Below are 16,463 nucleotides of genomic sequence, written 5' to 3'. Positions count from 1 at the left end.
AGATCAGCTGTGAGCTCCCTCACACTCATGCAGTCTGCCTTACAGCCTGCAGGCTTTGCTTTGCTGCAGGATTTCAATCATGTGGCTAGGACAGCTGATCAGCTATGTTCGCTTGTGGCCAGTTCTGGATGGGAAGCATAAGTGCTACTTTATTTATTAGCAGACCATGCTCGGCTTTCACCCACCAGCTAAGGATCAAGAATTGAAGTGCACCTCAAATGAGGCAGTGATTCTCAGCAGTTTTTTCAAAGGGAAGCTCTTGTCATTCTTTATACCTTTTTAGAGCCAGGTGCGTGGTATGAAAATAACAATGGTACCAGCCAGGACAGCACCTTGTGCTCATGGCTGGTGGGCGACCTACTTGGCAAGGGCAGCAAGGCCTGATTTGGAACCATGTCCTGGGTTGGCTTCCATCATGGCCAAGTGTCCTTGTCCAGCCTCTCAGGGATTCTCATTCCAGTGCTTGTCAGGCCCAGCCCTGTTTAGTTCCCCAGTAGCCTGGACCCTGCAAACAACTCAAGCCCCAGGAGAAAAGTGGAGGTGCCTGATGTGGTAAAAACGCCACACTGAAATTTCTTCTGAACACTCAGTTTATCAACTGCTAGCAGTGAGAGAAGCTGAAGCAACTCTGCCTGAGCGTGGCCAAGCTCCAGCTTTTATACAACAATGTAAGCAACTTTTTGCCCGCAAACAACGGTACCATATATGGTCATTCAGGAAATGGACTCTCCATGCTGGCACCTCCAGTACTTTTCCACTATCCTTATACTTCCTGCTCACTTCTCTGCCTACTTAAAAAGTTCCCTCAGAGTTAATGGTCTCCTGAGCCATCTTAGGTGACTGGCTTCCACACTGATGAGGGTTGTTAAAGGAGAGAAGGTCCTTTGGGGGAGTAGCAGAGGAGGGGGATCAATGCAGGAAAATGGGGGCAACAAGGGCAGGGGGTTACGGGATATTGGGGGACTGGGGGAGTCAATGAAGGGGATTGTGGGCTATTGCATGAGCCAAGGGCAGGGGGATTGTGGGATACTGGGGGGCTGGAGAGTTAATGTAGAGGATTGTGGGATATTGGAGGGCCCAGGAGGCTTAGTATACTGGGGAGGGGGGGAACATGTGGGGGGGAAGGCAAAGGGCTGGAAGTCCAGGCTGACCCTTGCCCAACCAATCAGGAGGTGCGATGCTTCCGGGCGGCAGAGGCTTTCCCTGGCCAATAGGCTGGCCGAATTCTTGTGGGTTGGACTTGGCCTAGGCCAATGAGCGGCCCCGGTGCTAGTGGCCGCGCGGCGCCTCGCCGGCCCAATCGGGAGGTGGCATCTTGGGGCTACTCTTGCTACCAGCCCCATCTCTATGGTCCCAAGGGGTGGTAAGCTCCCAAGATGGCGGTGTCGGCGGCGGGCGCCGTGTCGGTTTCTAGCCCTGAGCCCCCCGGGGCGCTGTCGGGGCCGGGGCCGGACGAAGCCCGCGCCCCCGAGGAGGAGCTGCCCGCGCTGGACGCGGCCGAGGTGCGCAGCCGCCTGGAGCGCAGCGCGCGCCAGTTCCGCAACCGACGCAAGGTGCTGATCCGCGGGCTGCCCGCCGACGTCACCAACCAGGTGCGGGCGGTTACCGGGGCGCAGGGGCGGTTGCTGGGGTGGACTTGGGTGGGGGGGCAGTTAGGTGGTTGCCAGGGCAGTGGTGGTTGGGGTTGCGGGGCTGTGTGGGGGAGGGGTGTGACCATCAGGCATGGAGGGGAGCAGGTGCAAGGTTGAGGGGGCCTGGGGCAGGGGACAGACAGCTACTAGGGCTTAAAGCTGGGATGGGGCAGGAGGGGGCCATGCAGGGGCTCCTTGAGAACGTGCTTAGTAGGTGCTTGGGTTGTGTGGAGCAGGGCTGTGGTCAGGGTCCATGACTGCCCAGGTCTGAGCTCAGACAGCCTGGGGTGTGGGTCCCACCAGGGAGTGGCATTTAGTAGCAGAAGAGCACAGGATGTGACTATCCAGGTGCTGGGGTGAGAGGTTGGAGACTCTCTAAACTGAGGTGAGCCACTTCTCCTTGGCTTGGGGTGCTATCTCTGTCCTAGCTTCCTCCTAGGGTCCTTGGGCACTGTCAGCTTAAGTTCCCCAGGTCTTGGTGCTACTCGACACTCTGCGCTGCTTTGTTCTCTGGCTGAGACCTGAGCTCCCTTCTCCTCCACCCCCATGGCACTCAGGAGCCCTTTACAGGCCTCTGTTAATCCTTTCTCTCACACTCCTCCTGGCAGGTAGATGCAACAGAGCAGCAAAATGCCTTGCCCAAAGCTAAGAGGCAGCAGCATTCAAGTTCTGAGTCATGCACTCTGTGGTGCAGCCATAGGTCGAGTTCAGCAGCATGCTGGGAACACAGTGAGGCTGGGGCATCTCTGAGCCGTAGCAGGCTGTGCTCTGATTACCGGCTTCTTCTCTTAGGAACAAATCTCTGTCCTCTGGGGAGCTGCTATCGAGCCAACCTGGCTGAGCAGTAGTTTCTTTTGCCCCATTGGTTAGTTGCTTCTCTCTTGAGATTTCCACATCTTGTGCATCTTACTCACTGGTTCCAGCACATGGCCCTCGGTTTGGGACTCAAGGGCGTAGCTGGGTGGAGTTTGTGGCAGGGAGCCTGGGTAGTTTGAGCTGCATTTAGCAAGCTGTGCCTGGCTCCCTGTAGTTCTGAAGAAGACGCCAATGTCACTGTATTTTGCTGTCTCTTCTTTTGCTCCTGAATCTATGAGTGTGTGCACATGTGTGTGTTTGTGCAACCAGCTGAGCCCAGGGCCTTGTGTGCGTCTAACATGCCGAGCCCTGTGAGAGAGCTGCGAGTGTCTCATGGCTTTAGTCACGCGCTGCTTGGAGCATCTTGGAACTCAGACCCTGTTTAGCAAAATTCACGCGTGGGTGGGGGGGTTGCATTTGTTCCTAAACCTAACACAGTTCTTGTCCCCCACCTCTTGCCCCTCTCACTGCTGTGAGATCATGCCCTTTCCTTGTCCTCTCTTTGCCTGACTGACATGCCCAGCTCCACCCACAGGCACTTGGCAGAGGGGACCTGGGAAGAACAATGAGACTTTGCAGGAAGTCCTTGTGCACCACATGGCTATTGTGCTTCCTCCGATGAGCTCAGCAGGGCAGCAGGTAATGGCCTGGTCCCATGACCTGCCCTCATTGTTGTGGGGGGGTCACTTGACTTCCTGGCACAGTCCACTGCCCCAGAAGTCATGCCACTGGCATTTCTGGAAGCAAGAAGCATGTACTGGGGTCTCTCTGCAGCAGCAGTTCTCAGGGGCTGAGTTGTGCTGATGGCCTGGGCTAGGGCTTCTTTGGGGGTGGGGGCAGGCAGCTGTGGGCAGCACAGTGGCTGGGACATCTGGTGCTGCCTGGCTTTACTGTGGAGAAGGCTCCTGTCTCCACTATACTCTGCCCATGGGCTTCTTCCAAGGCAGGTAGGTTTGTGGTGGGGCAGGAAGCATGTGGTAGGATTTTAGGGTGCTGCTCCTGGCTGTGCCACGAGGTTTCCATTCCCTCCCTGCCCTCTAGTCTCTGTCTGCTGATGGAGGCAACTTTTCCCCAGGGCGACTGGGAGGCTTTAGGCGTGGAACTTGACGGAGTCGCTCCAAAGGGCAAAGTCTTGAGCAGGTTGCTGGATGAAAGTACTGCCTGAGGCAGCAGTTGAGTGCAGAGGCGTATCTGGAAGGTGGAGCCCCCGCCCCCCCAGCACTGTCTTGCCAAAGCCTAGTGTACCCAGCAGCTGCGACGGCTTTTTGGGAGTGCTGAGACTTCTTTGCCCTGGGAGGAAGCCAAAGCATGTGGGGGAGCCTCTTGCCCAAGATGCTTTTGCCTGCCAGAGCCACTTCTAATGAGAGATTGGGTGCTGTGGGGCTCCCTCACTGCCAGGGCTTCTGTCAATTGAGTCACTTGGGAGATCCAGCCTCTTTGTTGTGGGTCAGGCTGTGGCCCCCCTTGTTCATATTGCCCCGTCTCCTGTCCTGGGTTCAGCTTCTCCTGTCCCATGGCAAGAACATTTCCTGGCTCCTGGACTAGTCCCAACCAGAGAACTTTGCTCCATGCAGAGCAATGGAGCTGCCTGCTACTGTGTGGTATTGTCCCCTGAGCATGGCTTGGGTGGCCCCCGTGTTCTGGGTAGGGCAAGAGGGTCTTGGACTGTTGGAGATGGCACTGAGCATGTTGCGCCTGTGCCATGGAAGGCCCAGAAGTGAGTACAGCCCGAAGAGCTCTGAGTCATCCAGGAACTAGGGATGGTGAAAGTGTCCAGGCACTGGCAGCAGGGCCCAGTCTTGGCCTCTCATGGAGCTGTAGCTCAGGCTCCTGGCAGCAAGCCCTTCTCAAGCCTTGGTCACTGCTGACCAGAAGGAAGCAACTGGAACTGGCCCTGCAGGTGGCTGGAGCTGCTGGAGCCACTGGAAGGTGGTGAGCTCTGCCAGGCTGTGTTTGGTTGAGTGCAGAGGCCAGACCTGCCCAAGCATATGGAGCGTTTCTGGACAGGAATTACTGAGACCTTTGTCTTGGCACCTGAGAAGCACCAGCCCTGGTTCTAGTGTCTTCTGGCAGATGCTGCTTCTAGCCAGAAAGATGGACTTTGCTGTAGGCAGGGGAGACTGCAGAGAGAGTGCTGTTGCAGCTGGCTCTGAGCAGGATTTCAGGGTGCTTGGAACATAGCATTGGGGTTGGGCCAGGATGTGGTGGTATTTGCAGACTGCCTGTACCATTGGGGCTGAGGGGAAGCACACTGCACTGTGCTGGCTGGGGACATGGCTTCCCTCTTCTCACCTCTCCCCTCTGCTCTCTGTGCAGGAAGTTCATGACCTACTGGGCGACTATGAACTGAAGTACTGCTTTGTGGACAAGTACAAGGGCACGGGTGAGTAGTGCTCCCAGGCACCTCATGTGCAGGCCAGGCTGCCTGGCATGGAGTTCCCATAGTGAGCGCCTCCCAGGGGTTCTGACAACTCGGCCCCTGCAGGGTGCAGGAGTGAATGGGCTCCCAATGCCCCAGGCTGTGGCTCAGCACCATGCTGCAGTCTCAGGGCTGACCCGGCTGGCTGGGCCTGGGGTGCCAATGTTGTGCCAAGACGGCTGCGTGTCTGGGTCTCACTGTGCCTTGTGTGTGGTCTTTCTTCAGTTCCCCCTCAGATCCTCTTAACAAGGTGGCTAGTATTGGCAGGAAGCACATTAGGAGCTGTGAGGCTTCAAGCCCTAGCAGATTTGTATGTGTAGCCTAGATTTGCTTTGCTTTCCAAACTCCAGGGCTGTAGTTCCTGCCAGCTGTTGAGCAACAGGCATTTGCTCAGGCCCCAGCTCTCCCGGGCTGCCCTCCCTGGCTGCCTGGGTCCGTTGAGTGCTCTCTCAGCCCTGGCTGCCCAGCAGTCTCACGGCCAGAAAATGTTCTGGGAGTTGCATGGGACCTCTGTGGCTTGCGGCTGCTTTTGTGCCTGCTGTGGTGGCAATTAGATTGGGGTTGGTCAGAATCCCTGGCCGCAGTTGGGTAGCACAGCCAAAGCCCACCTGGCACCTGTCCCCTTAGGCCTTTAACCAAGAGACTGAGCAGCAAGTGCTGGGGCTGGGTTGTCAGACACACTGCATGAGTCTGCACTTTCAGGCTGTGGGGAGCACAGGGCTCTGGGGACATCAAGGGCATCTCCCCCAGCTCAAACCAAGGCTTTGGCTTGTCCTTCGGGGGCGCATGAGTTCATGGAGGTAGTTGGAAAAACACCAGTGGGGCAGGAACTGCCTCTTGTCAAGTGGAGTCCTTCCTAGTAACCTGGAGCACTTAGCACTGCATTTCCTGTAGTCTTGGGGGATGGGGGTGATGATGTTGGGCCTGGGGACCACGGTGGAGGGTGGGTCCGCACACGTGGCTGGCAAGTGCTGACCACCTTCTTTGGCCTGACTGTCCCCCAACAGCGTTCATCACCTTGCTGAATGGAGAGCAGGCGGAGTCAGCCATCCACAAGTTCCACCTGAGCAAGCTGCGGGACAAAGAGATCTCGGTGCAGCTGCAGCCCACAGATGCACTGCTTTGCATTGCCAATCTGCCCCGGCACTACACCCAACAGCAGTTCGAGGAGCTGGTGCGCCCCTTTGGCAACCTGGAGCGCTGTTTCCTGGTGTACAGTGCCCACAGTGGGCACTCCAAGGGCTACGGCTTTGTGGAGTACATGAAGAAGGACTCGGCTGCCCGTGCCAAGTCTGACCTGCTAGGCAAGCAGCTGGGCACGCGGACACTGTATGTGCACTGGACGGATGTCAGCCAACTCACCCCTGACCTGCTGCACTCCAAGTGCTTGTGCATAGACAAGCTGCCTCACAACTATGGGGACCTGGAGGAGCTGCGCCAGGCCTTCTCAGCTGCCAGTGCCCCCACCTTCTGCCAAGTGAGCCATGGGAGGGGAGGGCTTCCCTGAAGGGCACAGCCACCAAAACCCAAGGGACTTAGCAGTTGGTGCTCTCCACAGCTCAGTACCTGCTGCAGACATGCTTCCACCAGATATGCAAGGGAGATTTCCCTCTCAGTCTGAGTTTGTGTCCCACTTAAGCGAATCCAGGCTAATAGGGCATGAATGTGCTCATATCCCTCCAGCAGGGGCCTTCACGGGAGACCCACAGGTTAAGGGGAGCTCTGGGGCTGGGACTCAAAGCAGTGCAAGGGAGCAGGGAGCTCAAGGCCCACTGAGAGCTTGGTCTTTGTGACACGCCCACAGCGTGTCCTGCCTGTAACTGATGGCGAGGCTGTGGCACCACCTCCAGCTCAGCTCTGGGCTTTGAGCTGCATTCCAGCCTGCTGTGAGATTTTGCCAGTGCATGTGATATCTGGATGCTGGAGTAGGGGGCCGGGCATGTTGGTATAAGGGCAAAATCCAGTGCAAGGATGCAGGGAATGTGGGCAGCCCTAAGCGTGCAAAGCCCCAGTGGCATGCAGGTCCACCTGGCATAGGTGCCCCTCTCTGACTTTGCAGTCTGTGTGCTAGCAGCCCATGTCCTCTTGTGCTCAGTGTCTTTTCCCGACCTCATCCCTGTGTAGCTGGCGTATGGACAGGATGGGCAGCTGAAAGGCTTTGCAGTCCTGGAGTATGAGTCAGCAGAGATGACAGAGACGGTCCAACAGGCCACAGATGGGCTGCTGCTCGCTGGGAACCACATCCGAGTGTCTTTCTGTGCCCCAGGTCCCCCTGGCCGCAGCATGCTAGCTGCACTAATTGCTGCCCAAGCAACGGTAAGGCCATGCTTGGCCCCTCTCAGACATTCACTGAGCTGAGTCCTGTCCCTGCTCTCTCCTTCCTGCTTGCCCCCCTTCCTGTCTGGTCCTAGTGCTGTCCTTGCTCCAGCCCAGAGCAGGCTGTTGTTAACTGTGCATCTGATAGACATGGTGACCTGTCCTTGCAAACCTCCCTCAGCCCAGTCCCAAGCTTCCTTCCAGGCAGCTGGGATATGCTGCTTTGCGCAGGCTGGTTTGGCTGCTGCAACTGGGCAGGCTCTGCCTGATTCTCAACCTGGCTGACGGCAGTGGGGAACATAAGCCCCCATGGGTGAGATGAGGATCAGGGGTGCCACAGCAAGGTCTAAGATGGCCATTTTCTTGAGGCAGAAGCTTAGAGGCCTCTGATGCCTGTACCCTTTGTGTGGGGGGAGGGGTGTCCATGCTACTTTTGCTACTCCATGGGTTTGGTTTATGCTGAACTCGGGAATTTCCCTTCCCCTCCCAGTGGCCCCTCTACATTTGCCTTTGGCAGCCACGGCCTCAGAGGCCCAGCCACTGTGGGGGCTGGATGTGGAACGCTGTTGGCCTTATGTTGGCCATAGCTATCAACTCTGAAACTGTTACAAACTCCTTGCCCTCCCTGAGCACCTGCAAGAAGCATCCAGGCTCCAACCATGGGAGCAGGTGAAAGTGAGCACTTGATTGTGACTCTGACTTCTCCCCCAGGCCCTTAACCGTGGGAAAGGCCTTCTGCCTGAGCCTAACCTCCTCCAGATCCTCAACAGCCTGGGGAACCCAGCCTCGCTCCAGCTGCTGCTCAATCCCCTGCTCCACGGTGCTGTCAGCGGAAAGCAGGGTAAGACTGAGTCTGGCCCCTCTTGTGGGGCACTCAAGAGCCCTGCAGGCTCTGTGCTGGGGTGCTGAGCTCTTCATTCATGAGAGCTACATGAGCTGAGGGTGCTTGGGGGCGGCTGCGAGCCATCAATGGCACTTTTCGGCTTTCTCCTTTTACAATAAGGACGACAACTGGCGCATGGAGCAGAGTGACCCAGTAATGAACCTGCCAGGCATAGGCTTCAGACTGGTCCCTGGGCAGGAAGTCTTGCATTCGTGTATGAGCCAAGCGCATTTTCCCAGGAATCTGACCCCTGGGCAGGCTCGGTGTTCATCAGTCCCCCCCATCCTGTACTGTGGCTACTTTTTCTGTGGCCTGGCCATAACTGGGTCAGGGCACAGGCAGACAATAGGCAAGGGACTTCCTGCCTGTTCGCCTGGGGCTTTCCAAGCCATCTCCTTTGTGAAGGCCTTTGAAAGGTGATAAGGGAGCAGATGGGCACAAGGTCCCAACTCTGGAGACCAGTCAACACTGGATGATGAGATATCCTTGCATAGCTGCACATGCTCCATCGTAGGAGGCTGCCAAAGTGACTATGCTACTTGCTTCCTTTTCAGGCATCCTCGGCGCTGCCCCATCACTGCCTCTCGTGACCAGCCCGGCTCTGTCCACAGCTCTGCTCCAGCTGGCACTGCAGAACCAGACACAAGCTCAGCAGGTATTGGGCAACCCCCTGCCTCTACCTCAGCAGGTTCTTTGGCTGCCCTCGGCTGCTTGTGCCTCCATACTTGGGTGCTGGTAGCACTTGGGAAGCACTGATGAGTACACTCTGGGGGGCCAAAGGCCAGCCTGCTCTGGGTAGGAATGTATTGAACCTACAGCTGCAAGGATTTGTGCCAAGAACTTTGCCTGCCAAGTTGTCCCCTCTCAGCTGTGGTTAGCATCTGACTCAGGGGAATGTGCTTCTCCCTCCCACACTTGGTTGCAGCTGGGCCTCTCCAGGAGGCTCTCGCTGGCTGGGGAGCAGACCTCTCCTCTTGTACATGCACTGCAAGTGTCCGTGTCCCGCCCCACACCCAGCATCTCGATTCAGGCACGCAGCACTCGCTTACATACTCCAAAAGGTTTAATCACAACTCTTCAGCTGCCAGCACCATGGGGAGGGATGGGCCCAAGTCCTCCCTTCCAACCAGCCTCACACCACCTCCACTTCTGGAGGACTGCCTCGCCATGTTCTTGGCTTTGTCCCCTGGTAGTGTTACGCTCTGTGCCAGACAGTGAGTGGGAGACACAGCATGCTGAAGCTGGCACAATGTCAGCTTTTGCTGTCTTCCACTTGCTCCCCCAGCCGTCCCCAAGTGACCTATATCTTTCTGATCTTTCCTGCTCTGCGTTGTTCCCCAGCTGGCAAGGCTGAGGAGCCCCCTACTACTGCATACCCAGGTCTGTCAGGCTGCTGCAGAACAAGGAAAATCAATCTGTGTTCAGTGTGAGGGGTAGGAGTGGCCTCTGTGTGACATGTACATTAGCAGAGGTTGGGCAGCCTGTGCCATGCAGTGCCCTGTGCCTGGCCATGGCTGCAGCCAAGCCAGGGTTGAGAGCGGGTGTGGATGGTACTGGCCTAGAGGCTCATCTGCCTCCGTTATCCACCTGATGGTAGCAGCAATGTACTTCACCATTGGCCCAGCCGCAGGGGAGCACAGTCAGGGTGCTCTGACCTGCTGGCCCAGTGAAGGATGTAGGCAGGGCTGCAGCCAGCAGACTCCTATGAACTGGATCAAGGGAGCCGGGACCTGAGGGCAGGCATCTGGTCACAGCCTGGCCCATAATGACCTGAACATCAGCAGGGCCTTGATGAGCTCTGACGGGCTGCTTGATCAGGCTCTGGAGCCTGACTCCAAGCCATGCCAACTTCTGGGTTTGGCTGAGGTCAGCAACTGCATGATGCTTTGGTGACATAGATGTGTGGCTTGCGAGAACGGCAGCCAGAGCACACGGGCATCTATGCCATTGCTGTGTCCTCACAGGCCAGAGCCAGGCAGCCAGGGCAGGGAATTCAGTGGGCTGGGAGCATTGGCTGCTCTGGTTTCAATCCCACGTGGTCGCAGCCCAAGTCTCCCTGTTCTACTGTAGGAGAGCCTTGAGCCTCTAAGCAGGGACACACTGCCAGGCCCTGAGCATAATGCGTGCCATGACAGCCACCTTCTCCCCCAACTTCCCTGCATGTGTATAAACTCCTCACTTCTCTGCACTCGGGAAACACGTGCCCCTGTGATAGCACTGTCTGAGCCTGGGTGCCACTGCCCTGGAGCTGGAGGGCAAAAGAGTTTAGCCTCTTGCTTACCTGAGATGTAGCTGGTGGGGCCATGCCGCCACCCTCCCAGTCCAGGGCCTCCACGGGCATCCATGTGTTTGGGGTGACTTCTAATAAGGGTTCCTTGGCTTGACACCATGCTGGCATCCAGGGCTGAGGGCTCCAGCTGTGCCATTTGCCTTAGTGTTTAACTTGTGTTTTTCCCACAGAAGCCTGGGATTCTGGGGGACTCTCCCCTCAGCTCGCTGCAGCACAGTGCTCTGGGGATAGCAAGCGCTGCAGCACAGCCTGCCAGCCAGCTGCTGGGAGAGCTCCCCTCAGGTAATGGCTCATCAGGGCTCAGGGTTTCCACTAGTGGATGCACGTCCTTCCTAGCCACGTGGGGGCAGTGATGTTCTGTGGCGAGTGGTGCAGGCATTCAGCTGGCTATTGTGTGCATTGCTCATGCAGCTCAGCATTCCTTGGCTGGAGAAATAGCCCCTGAGTGGCAGCAGATACCCTCTGGACTGGCTGTGGCTCAAGGGTGTGGGGGGAACTGTAGGTTCCAGGTCTGAGTCTGTTGGCGCATCGGCAGCACTGCCTGTGGGTGGCAGATGGGGCCTGTGGCCAGAGCTGAGTGGGAGTGGCAGTTCTCTGGGGCAGGGTTGTGCAGGGTACGGGCAGAGGTGTGAAGGGAGGTCCTGGCTGGAGGCTGCTTAGAGCAGGCCAGGGGCTTTGTCAGTGAAGCCGCATTATCTCGTCTGCAGGTGGCCCCCTTCCAGCAGACATGGCACAGGGGCATGTAAAGTCGCCGATCCTGCCCTCCGCTAACGTGCCCCTGGCATCCTTCCTGGGGCCCATGGGGGTGGAGCGGGAGACACCTGTGCTGAGTGCCCAGCTGAGCCCAGCACCAGGCACACCACCAGCCCTGCAGGGCCTTACCTCCTCCCTCCTGGGATCTGTCATCAGTGGGCTCCAGAAACCAAAGCAGAGTGAGAATGGACCTCCTGCATCCGGGGTAAGATGTGCGGCAGCACCCCCACCTCTTGGGCCTTTAAGCGGGGGCCGGCACCACCCCAACCAACCTGTGAGCATGGCAGGCCACGGCAGTTCGGTACTGCTGGGAATCACACCCAGGCTCCTTGTCCTGCAGGTCTCGCTACTGGGGGAGCCACCTAAAGACTTCAAAATTCCTCTGAACCCCTACTTGAACCTGCACAGCCTCCTGCCTGCTGGGAGCCTTGGAGGTGAGCAGCAAGGGTCAGGGGGTGCTGCAAGGGGCTGGTTGTACCACCTCCAGCAACAGTAAGGCCAGGCCCCCCTTTATAGGGCTGATGAGCATGGGTGAGGATTCTCCACCCCTGACTTGAGATCCAGGGGTGTTCTGCTCTTCAGGGACTGGCCATGGGCAGGCAGATGCCTGGCAGGGAAAGGAACAGCGAGGCTGATTCAGCCAGGGTGAGGCAGCTGCTCCTTGGGGCAGAGGGGTATGGGGGAGGTGCCATGAGCTGCTCTGTTACCTTGTTCCTGCCCAACTGGCTCAGCCTGCCCTTGGCTGCCTGTCTGGGTGCTGGTAATGATGTTGGGCTCTGCTCTACTTGCAGGTGTGGCTGGCAAAGCCTTCAGCCTCAAAACTGGCACGCTAGGCAATGTCTCCAACCCGCGGCTTCCACCGTCATCCCTGTCGGAGCCGCTGCTGCCCTCACCTGGGCTGGCAGGAGACAGCTACACCTTCGACTACCAGCCGGTGAGTGTAGCATCTGTCCCATAGAGAGGAGTGCAGGCATGGGACAAGGGGGGGGGGGGGGGTGCATACAATGGTGTGGGACACCTAAGTTCTGCATGCACATATCCCTCCCCCTTAGTCCCCCCTCTTTCTGCTGCAGCCTGCGAGCAGGGCTCCCTCTGGCTGCTACTTGTGTACAAACATTATCTCTCTCCGGGCAGGACTTGGGATCCCGTCTGTACCCCCCGACAAGAGAGCCTGCAGGGCCCCTGCTGGGTGGCTTTGGGCACGGCCGGCACAAGGTGAGTGTCGGGAAGGCTCCAAGGTTCCAGGAACTGAGCTGTCAGTTCTGCCACTCTTGTGTGTGGTGCCCGGGCCCACATCCACCTGCTGCTTCCACCTCTGCCCTCTTCAGTGCCCTGTTCTTCCACTTTTGCTTGTGCTGCTACACACCTCTGGCCTGTGGTGCCTGGGCCATTCCAAGTGACCCATGGGGCCTTTGGGGTGCTGGGGCAGCTGCCTCCAGGCCTGCTGTCCTGTCTGTTGCACCAGGGCGGGGAGGGCACACGGATGGACCTCCAAGCTCTGCCCAGGGCCATAACATGGAGCTGCTTCTCTTCCAGATGCCAGCACCGGCACCATCATCCCCTGCATTTGAGCGCAGCAGTCTGGGGTCACCCCTGCCACCCTTCTACTCAGGGTCACCCAGCTCCTACTTCACCAGTGGCCTACAAGCAGGGCTGAAGCAAAGCCACCTGAACAAAGTAAGGCACTTGTTGCGGCATTTGGGCCTTAGCACAGATTGGACTGGGGCTGGGGCAAAGTGTGGATTTTAGCTGCAGTTGCTTTCATCTGGGATGGTGAGGTGTCATCCCCAGTCTGAGCTGCCCCCCCCAGCAGGGCTGGGTCCCAATCTTGTTAAAGCAGGCAGGGCTCAACATGGGACTGATCATGCTCTTCCTGGTGTCATTGGATTGCAGGGGCCAGGCAGAACCCAACTCCCCTGCCAGGCATCTCCTGGCTGCTGCTCTATGTCCCCTTGCAGATAATCCATGTCCAGTTAGCTCATGTGGTTCTCAGCCCCACCTGGGGTTGACTGACCCCTGGCTCACTTGAATGGCCCCTGTGTCCCCCATCCCTAGGGAACAGGGTAGTTGGTGCCTACTTGAGCCCTGGGCTTGGCCCTCACTGCCAATATAATATATTTCATGTTCCAAGTTAAATCGGCCAAATCAGTTCCAAATCACATTGATTGACCAGAACTCAATTGTTCCAAAACCCATATTGATTGAGCAGGCAGAACTTTAAACACCATGTATGGCACTACAACTGGCAAGCATGCTGTGTCCCAGGCTCTCATCCTGGGACTTCAAATACTCCCAAATCCATTGTCAGACATCCTATGTGCAGGCTTAAACCCAAGGATCTTGGGATTCAGATACCCTCACTTGGTTTACACTTGATCTAAATAATCCCTGAAAGTATAGTCTGACCTTCCCCTTCTCTTCCAGGCTGTCGGGATGCCCCCAGTGGGCACTGGGGACAACATCCTGGGTCTGGGACTAAACAGTCACTCACATGGTTCCCACATGAAGGTGAGTGGTTGGGAGCTGGGGGGGGGCAGCTGGCTGCTGGCTCTGCAGGTTCCCCACCCATGCTTGCCCACTCAGCCCCCCTCATTTGTTTCTTCCAGACCCCAGTCGGCGGGCAGAAACGGGCCTTTTCTCACCTGCTGCCGTCTCCAGAGCCCAGCCCAGAGGGTGGCTACGTGGGGCAGCATTCTCAGGGCCTAGGTGGCCACTATGCAGATTCCTACCTGAAGCGGAAGAGGATATTTTAGCCCCTTCACGCCGAAGCTTGCTCATGCTGTAACCCCCCCCGCCCCTTCCCCTTCTTCCTCTCCATTCCCTGACATGTAAATCTTGTAAAAAAACCTTTTTTTTTTTAATGTTATCTGGATTTTGAGTTTTTTAAGTGTGTGTGTGACAGATTCGGCTGCCCTGTGCATTTCCTGGCCAGGGGATGGTGGAGCCCTTTCTGCAGTGGTCGCTGCTTTCCTTGCCCTGTGATGCAGGCAGAGTGGAGGTGGATGTCTGGACTGAACTGGACCTCCCTCAGCCATGGAGATGTATCCCTGTGAGGAGCAGAGCCATCTCTGCCACCTTTGGCATTACCAGGGATCCGAAGTGGTGGCCTGAAGAAGCTGCTGGGTTTGGAGTGCTGTCACTGGGAGCCGTGTTTCCATCCTGCCTGAGGTCCTGGGTCAGGACAGGAGGCCTCAGGAAGACCCACATGTTTCCAACCTTAAAAACTTTGCTTCAGAGAAAGGAACATGACTGGACTCCCTGAGGTTCCTCGCTGCAACCGTGATGCCTGCAGTGGCATTGATGCTTGTGGGCCCCATGCTGGGGACAACTAAGAGGCATGCGGGGTCCTGTTGATGCTGCAGCACCAAGGTGGAACTGCTGGGTTCCCTGCCTTGCCCTGTGGGCTCCCTCAGAGTGTGCCCAAGATGCAGTGCTCTGTGGGGCTTGTCAAGCCCGCGGCTGAGCCCAGCCTCTGACTCTTTGCACTCCCGTTTGTTCCCCTTTTTTTTAATAACTTCGCTGCCTTTTGCTTGCAGCGCCGCTGCCAATGAGGGTTATAAGTTGGCCCTGTAATTTCCCACTTGTTTTTATTTCCTTTTCTTTTTTGACTCATTAGGGCAGAGATCCTGGCCTGCTGGGGAGCGGAGCTTCCTTTAGTTTTTCTACTGGGCACAAGCCCTTGTATTTGAGGTTCCTGTTGGGGGCAAGGGTCCCCCTTGTGCTCCCGCAGTGCCAGCTGGTACTTGGAATCCACTACTGTGTGCCAGCCATCCTGGATGTGGCACCCTGCCAACTGGCTCTTAGGGCGTGTCCACACCTCCCAGCCCCATGCTGAAGCCCAAGTGGGGCAGACCAAGGCCCATGGAGCCAGGCATTCAAGCTGCCAGCGTCCTCTCTGCAGCTGCGTTTTCCCTGAAGCTGCAGTGGCAGACCAGGAGGAGCTTCAGGTGTTGCAATCTTAACTGCAAGCTACAGAGAAAGAAGTGGCTGGCTCCGAGCACTGGGTGGAGCATGCGGATTTCCAAAGCAGGGCTGTACCGTGGCCAAGGACCAAGTGCAGCGCTGGGGGTGGATCTGCCTGTCCCCCTGTGGGTGGGCATGTGGTGCTGGGCCTACGGAGCATCCCTTTCTCAGCACTTTTTAGGGGTTTCTAAAGTTGCTATGTTTCTACTGTAGATATGGTCTGGGTTGCTGTACTTGTCTGGGGATTCAGAATCCCCCGAGCTGGATCTTGCCTTCCTAAAGTAAAGCTATATTTATATCAAGCCTTGTTCCCTTTGTACACGTGCTGTAGCCATGTCATTGTTTTCCTTACCCGGAGGGCAGCCACTTTCAACTTCAAGCTGGGCCAGGTCCAGGAGCTGGCTGGACTGGTTTCAGTCATGGTTCAGGTGTTTGGTTGACAAGTGCTTGTCCATGTGTCCCCCTAGCCATGAGCTGGACCCCTCACAGGGCGCTGCCAGATCTGCTTTACTATGGGTGTGACAGTGAATTATTTGGGCCCCCTCAGTGCTTTGCTGGCCTGTGGGGATCCCGTCATACCACAGGTAGGCACAGTCATTCCCTCCTGAGTGTGGCTGTGTTTTGCTGTCCTCAGTGGGGAGGCAGAAATGGGAATGCATGGTGCAACTGCTGTGGGCACTGGGCAAAGCCTGCTGAGACCTGGGCTCTATAAAATTGCAGCTCAGGAAAGGCCAGCAGCTCATCTACTCTCCCTCTGCACTGGAGCTTTGAGCTTGCTCCTGGGTCTCTGCCCTGAGCCTGGAGCCCACAGCTCAGCTGCAGCATTCCTGCCTGTGAGCTGCACTCTGAGCCAAGTCCCTGGGCCCCTAGGGCCGGGTATGATGCTCCAACCCCAGGCTCTAGAGAAAAGCAGATGGCCAAGGGCCTGGCTTTGCCCCTTGATGCTGCAGGGAGCTGAGTGCCATCCCCCAAGCTCTGAGGCAGTCAGCTGGGAGGAGCTGGGGCAGAGTTGCACCTTACAGACTGACTTTTTAAGTGAGTGGTTGCTCATGTAAGCTGGCACCAGGGCCGCTGGCAGGTGGGGGCTGTGTTACCCCTCCTGGTGCCTGGTCTACCCCTGCCCCTGGGGAGCAGTTGTACTGTTTCTGCCTTGCCCCCACCCCTGTCATTGCTCCCTCCAGCCCCCCTAGGGGAGAGGGGCAGTTTATAAAATACCCCCGGTGCCTCTCAGAAAGGCACCCCCCGGGTGCCCCCGATGCCCTTAAACCTCGCCCGCATAGCTCGAGGCTTCGCTTCTGTTTTGGGTGCCCCTGTCGGCCCCGGCCCCCGAGGGTGCTTCTGCCCCGATTGGCT

General features: G+C 57.3%; 1 protein-coding gene across 2 annotated transcripts; it reads left to right on the top strand.

Annotated features, from left to right (window-relative positions):
• The first annotated feature begins 1,275 nt into the window (after window positions 1-1,275).
• RAVER1 (ribonucleoprotein, PTB binding 1) lies at window positions 1,276-15,412 on the top strand. Of its 2 annotated transcripts, none has more exons than XM_019494901.2 (14): window positions 1,276-1,553; window positions 4,803-4,869; window positions 5,913-6,382; window positions 7,030-7,221; window positions 7,933-8,062; window positions 8,659-8,759; window positions 10,565-10,676; window positions 11,102-11,352; window positions 11,488-11,581; window positions 11,939-12,081; window positions 12,282-12,362; window positions 12,684-12,824; window positions 13,572-13,655; window positions 13,754-15,412. In XM_019494901.2, exons 1-14 carry the CDS (start codon window positions 1,377-1,379, stop codon window positions 13,898-13,900), a joined length of 2,190 nt encoding a protein of 729 aa, XP_019350446.1. In that variant the 5' UTR covers window positions 1,276-1,376; the 3' UTR covers window positions 13,901-15,412. The 2 variants fall into 2 exon arrangements, with proteins under 2 accessions (XP_019350446.1, XP_006262416.2); XM_006262354.4 differs by having other exon boundaries at window positions 1,276-1,592.
• Window positions 15,413-16,463: the final 1,051 nt, after the last annotated feature.

Source organism: Alligator mississippiensis, chromosome 8, assembly GCF_030867095.1.
Source record: "Alligator mississippiensis isolate rAllMis1 chromosome 8, rAllMis1, whole genome shotgun sequence".
Lineage (NCBI taxonomy): Eukaryota > Metazoa > Chordata > Crocodylia > Alligatoridae > Alligator > Alligator mississippiensis.
Note: the sequence above shows the minus strand (reverse complement) of the source record. Positions and strands in the feature narration are given on the sequence as shown.

Coding starts and splice junctions, on each gene's coding strand:
- RAVER1 (XM_006262354.4), top strand. CDS start 1,377: ATGGCGGTGTCGGCGGCGGGCGCCGTGTCGGTTTCTAGCCCTGAGCCC. Junction 6,383..7,029: donor GTGCCCCCACCTTCTGCCAA/GTGAGCCATGGG, acceptor ATCCCTGTGTAG/CTGGCGTATGGACAGGATGG. Junction 12,825..13,571: donor AGCAAAGCCACCTGAACAAA/GTAAGGCACTTG, acceptor CTTCTCTTCCAG/GCTGTCGGGATGCCCCCAGT.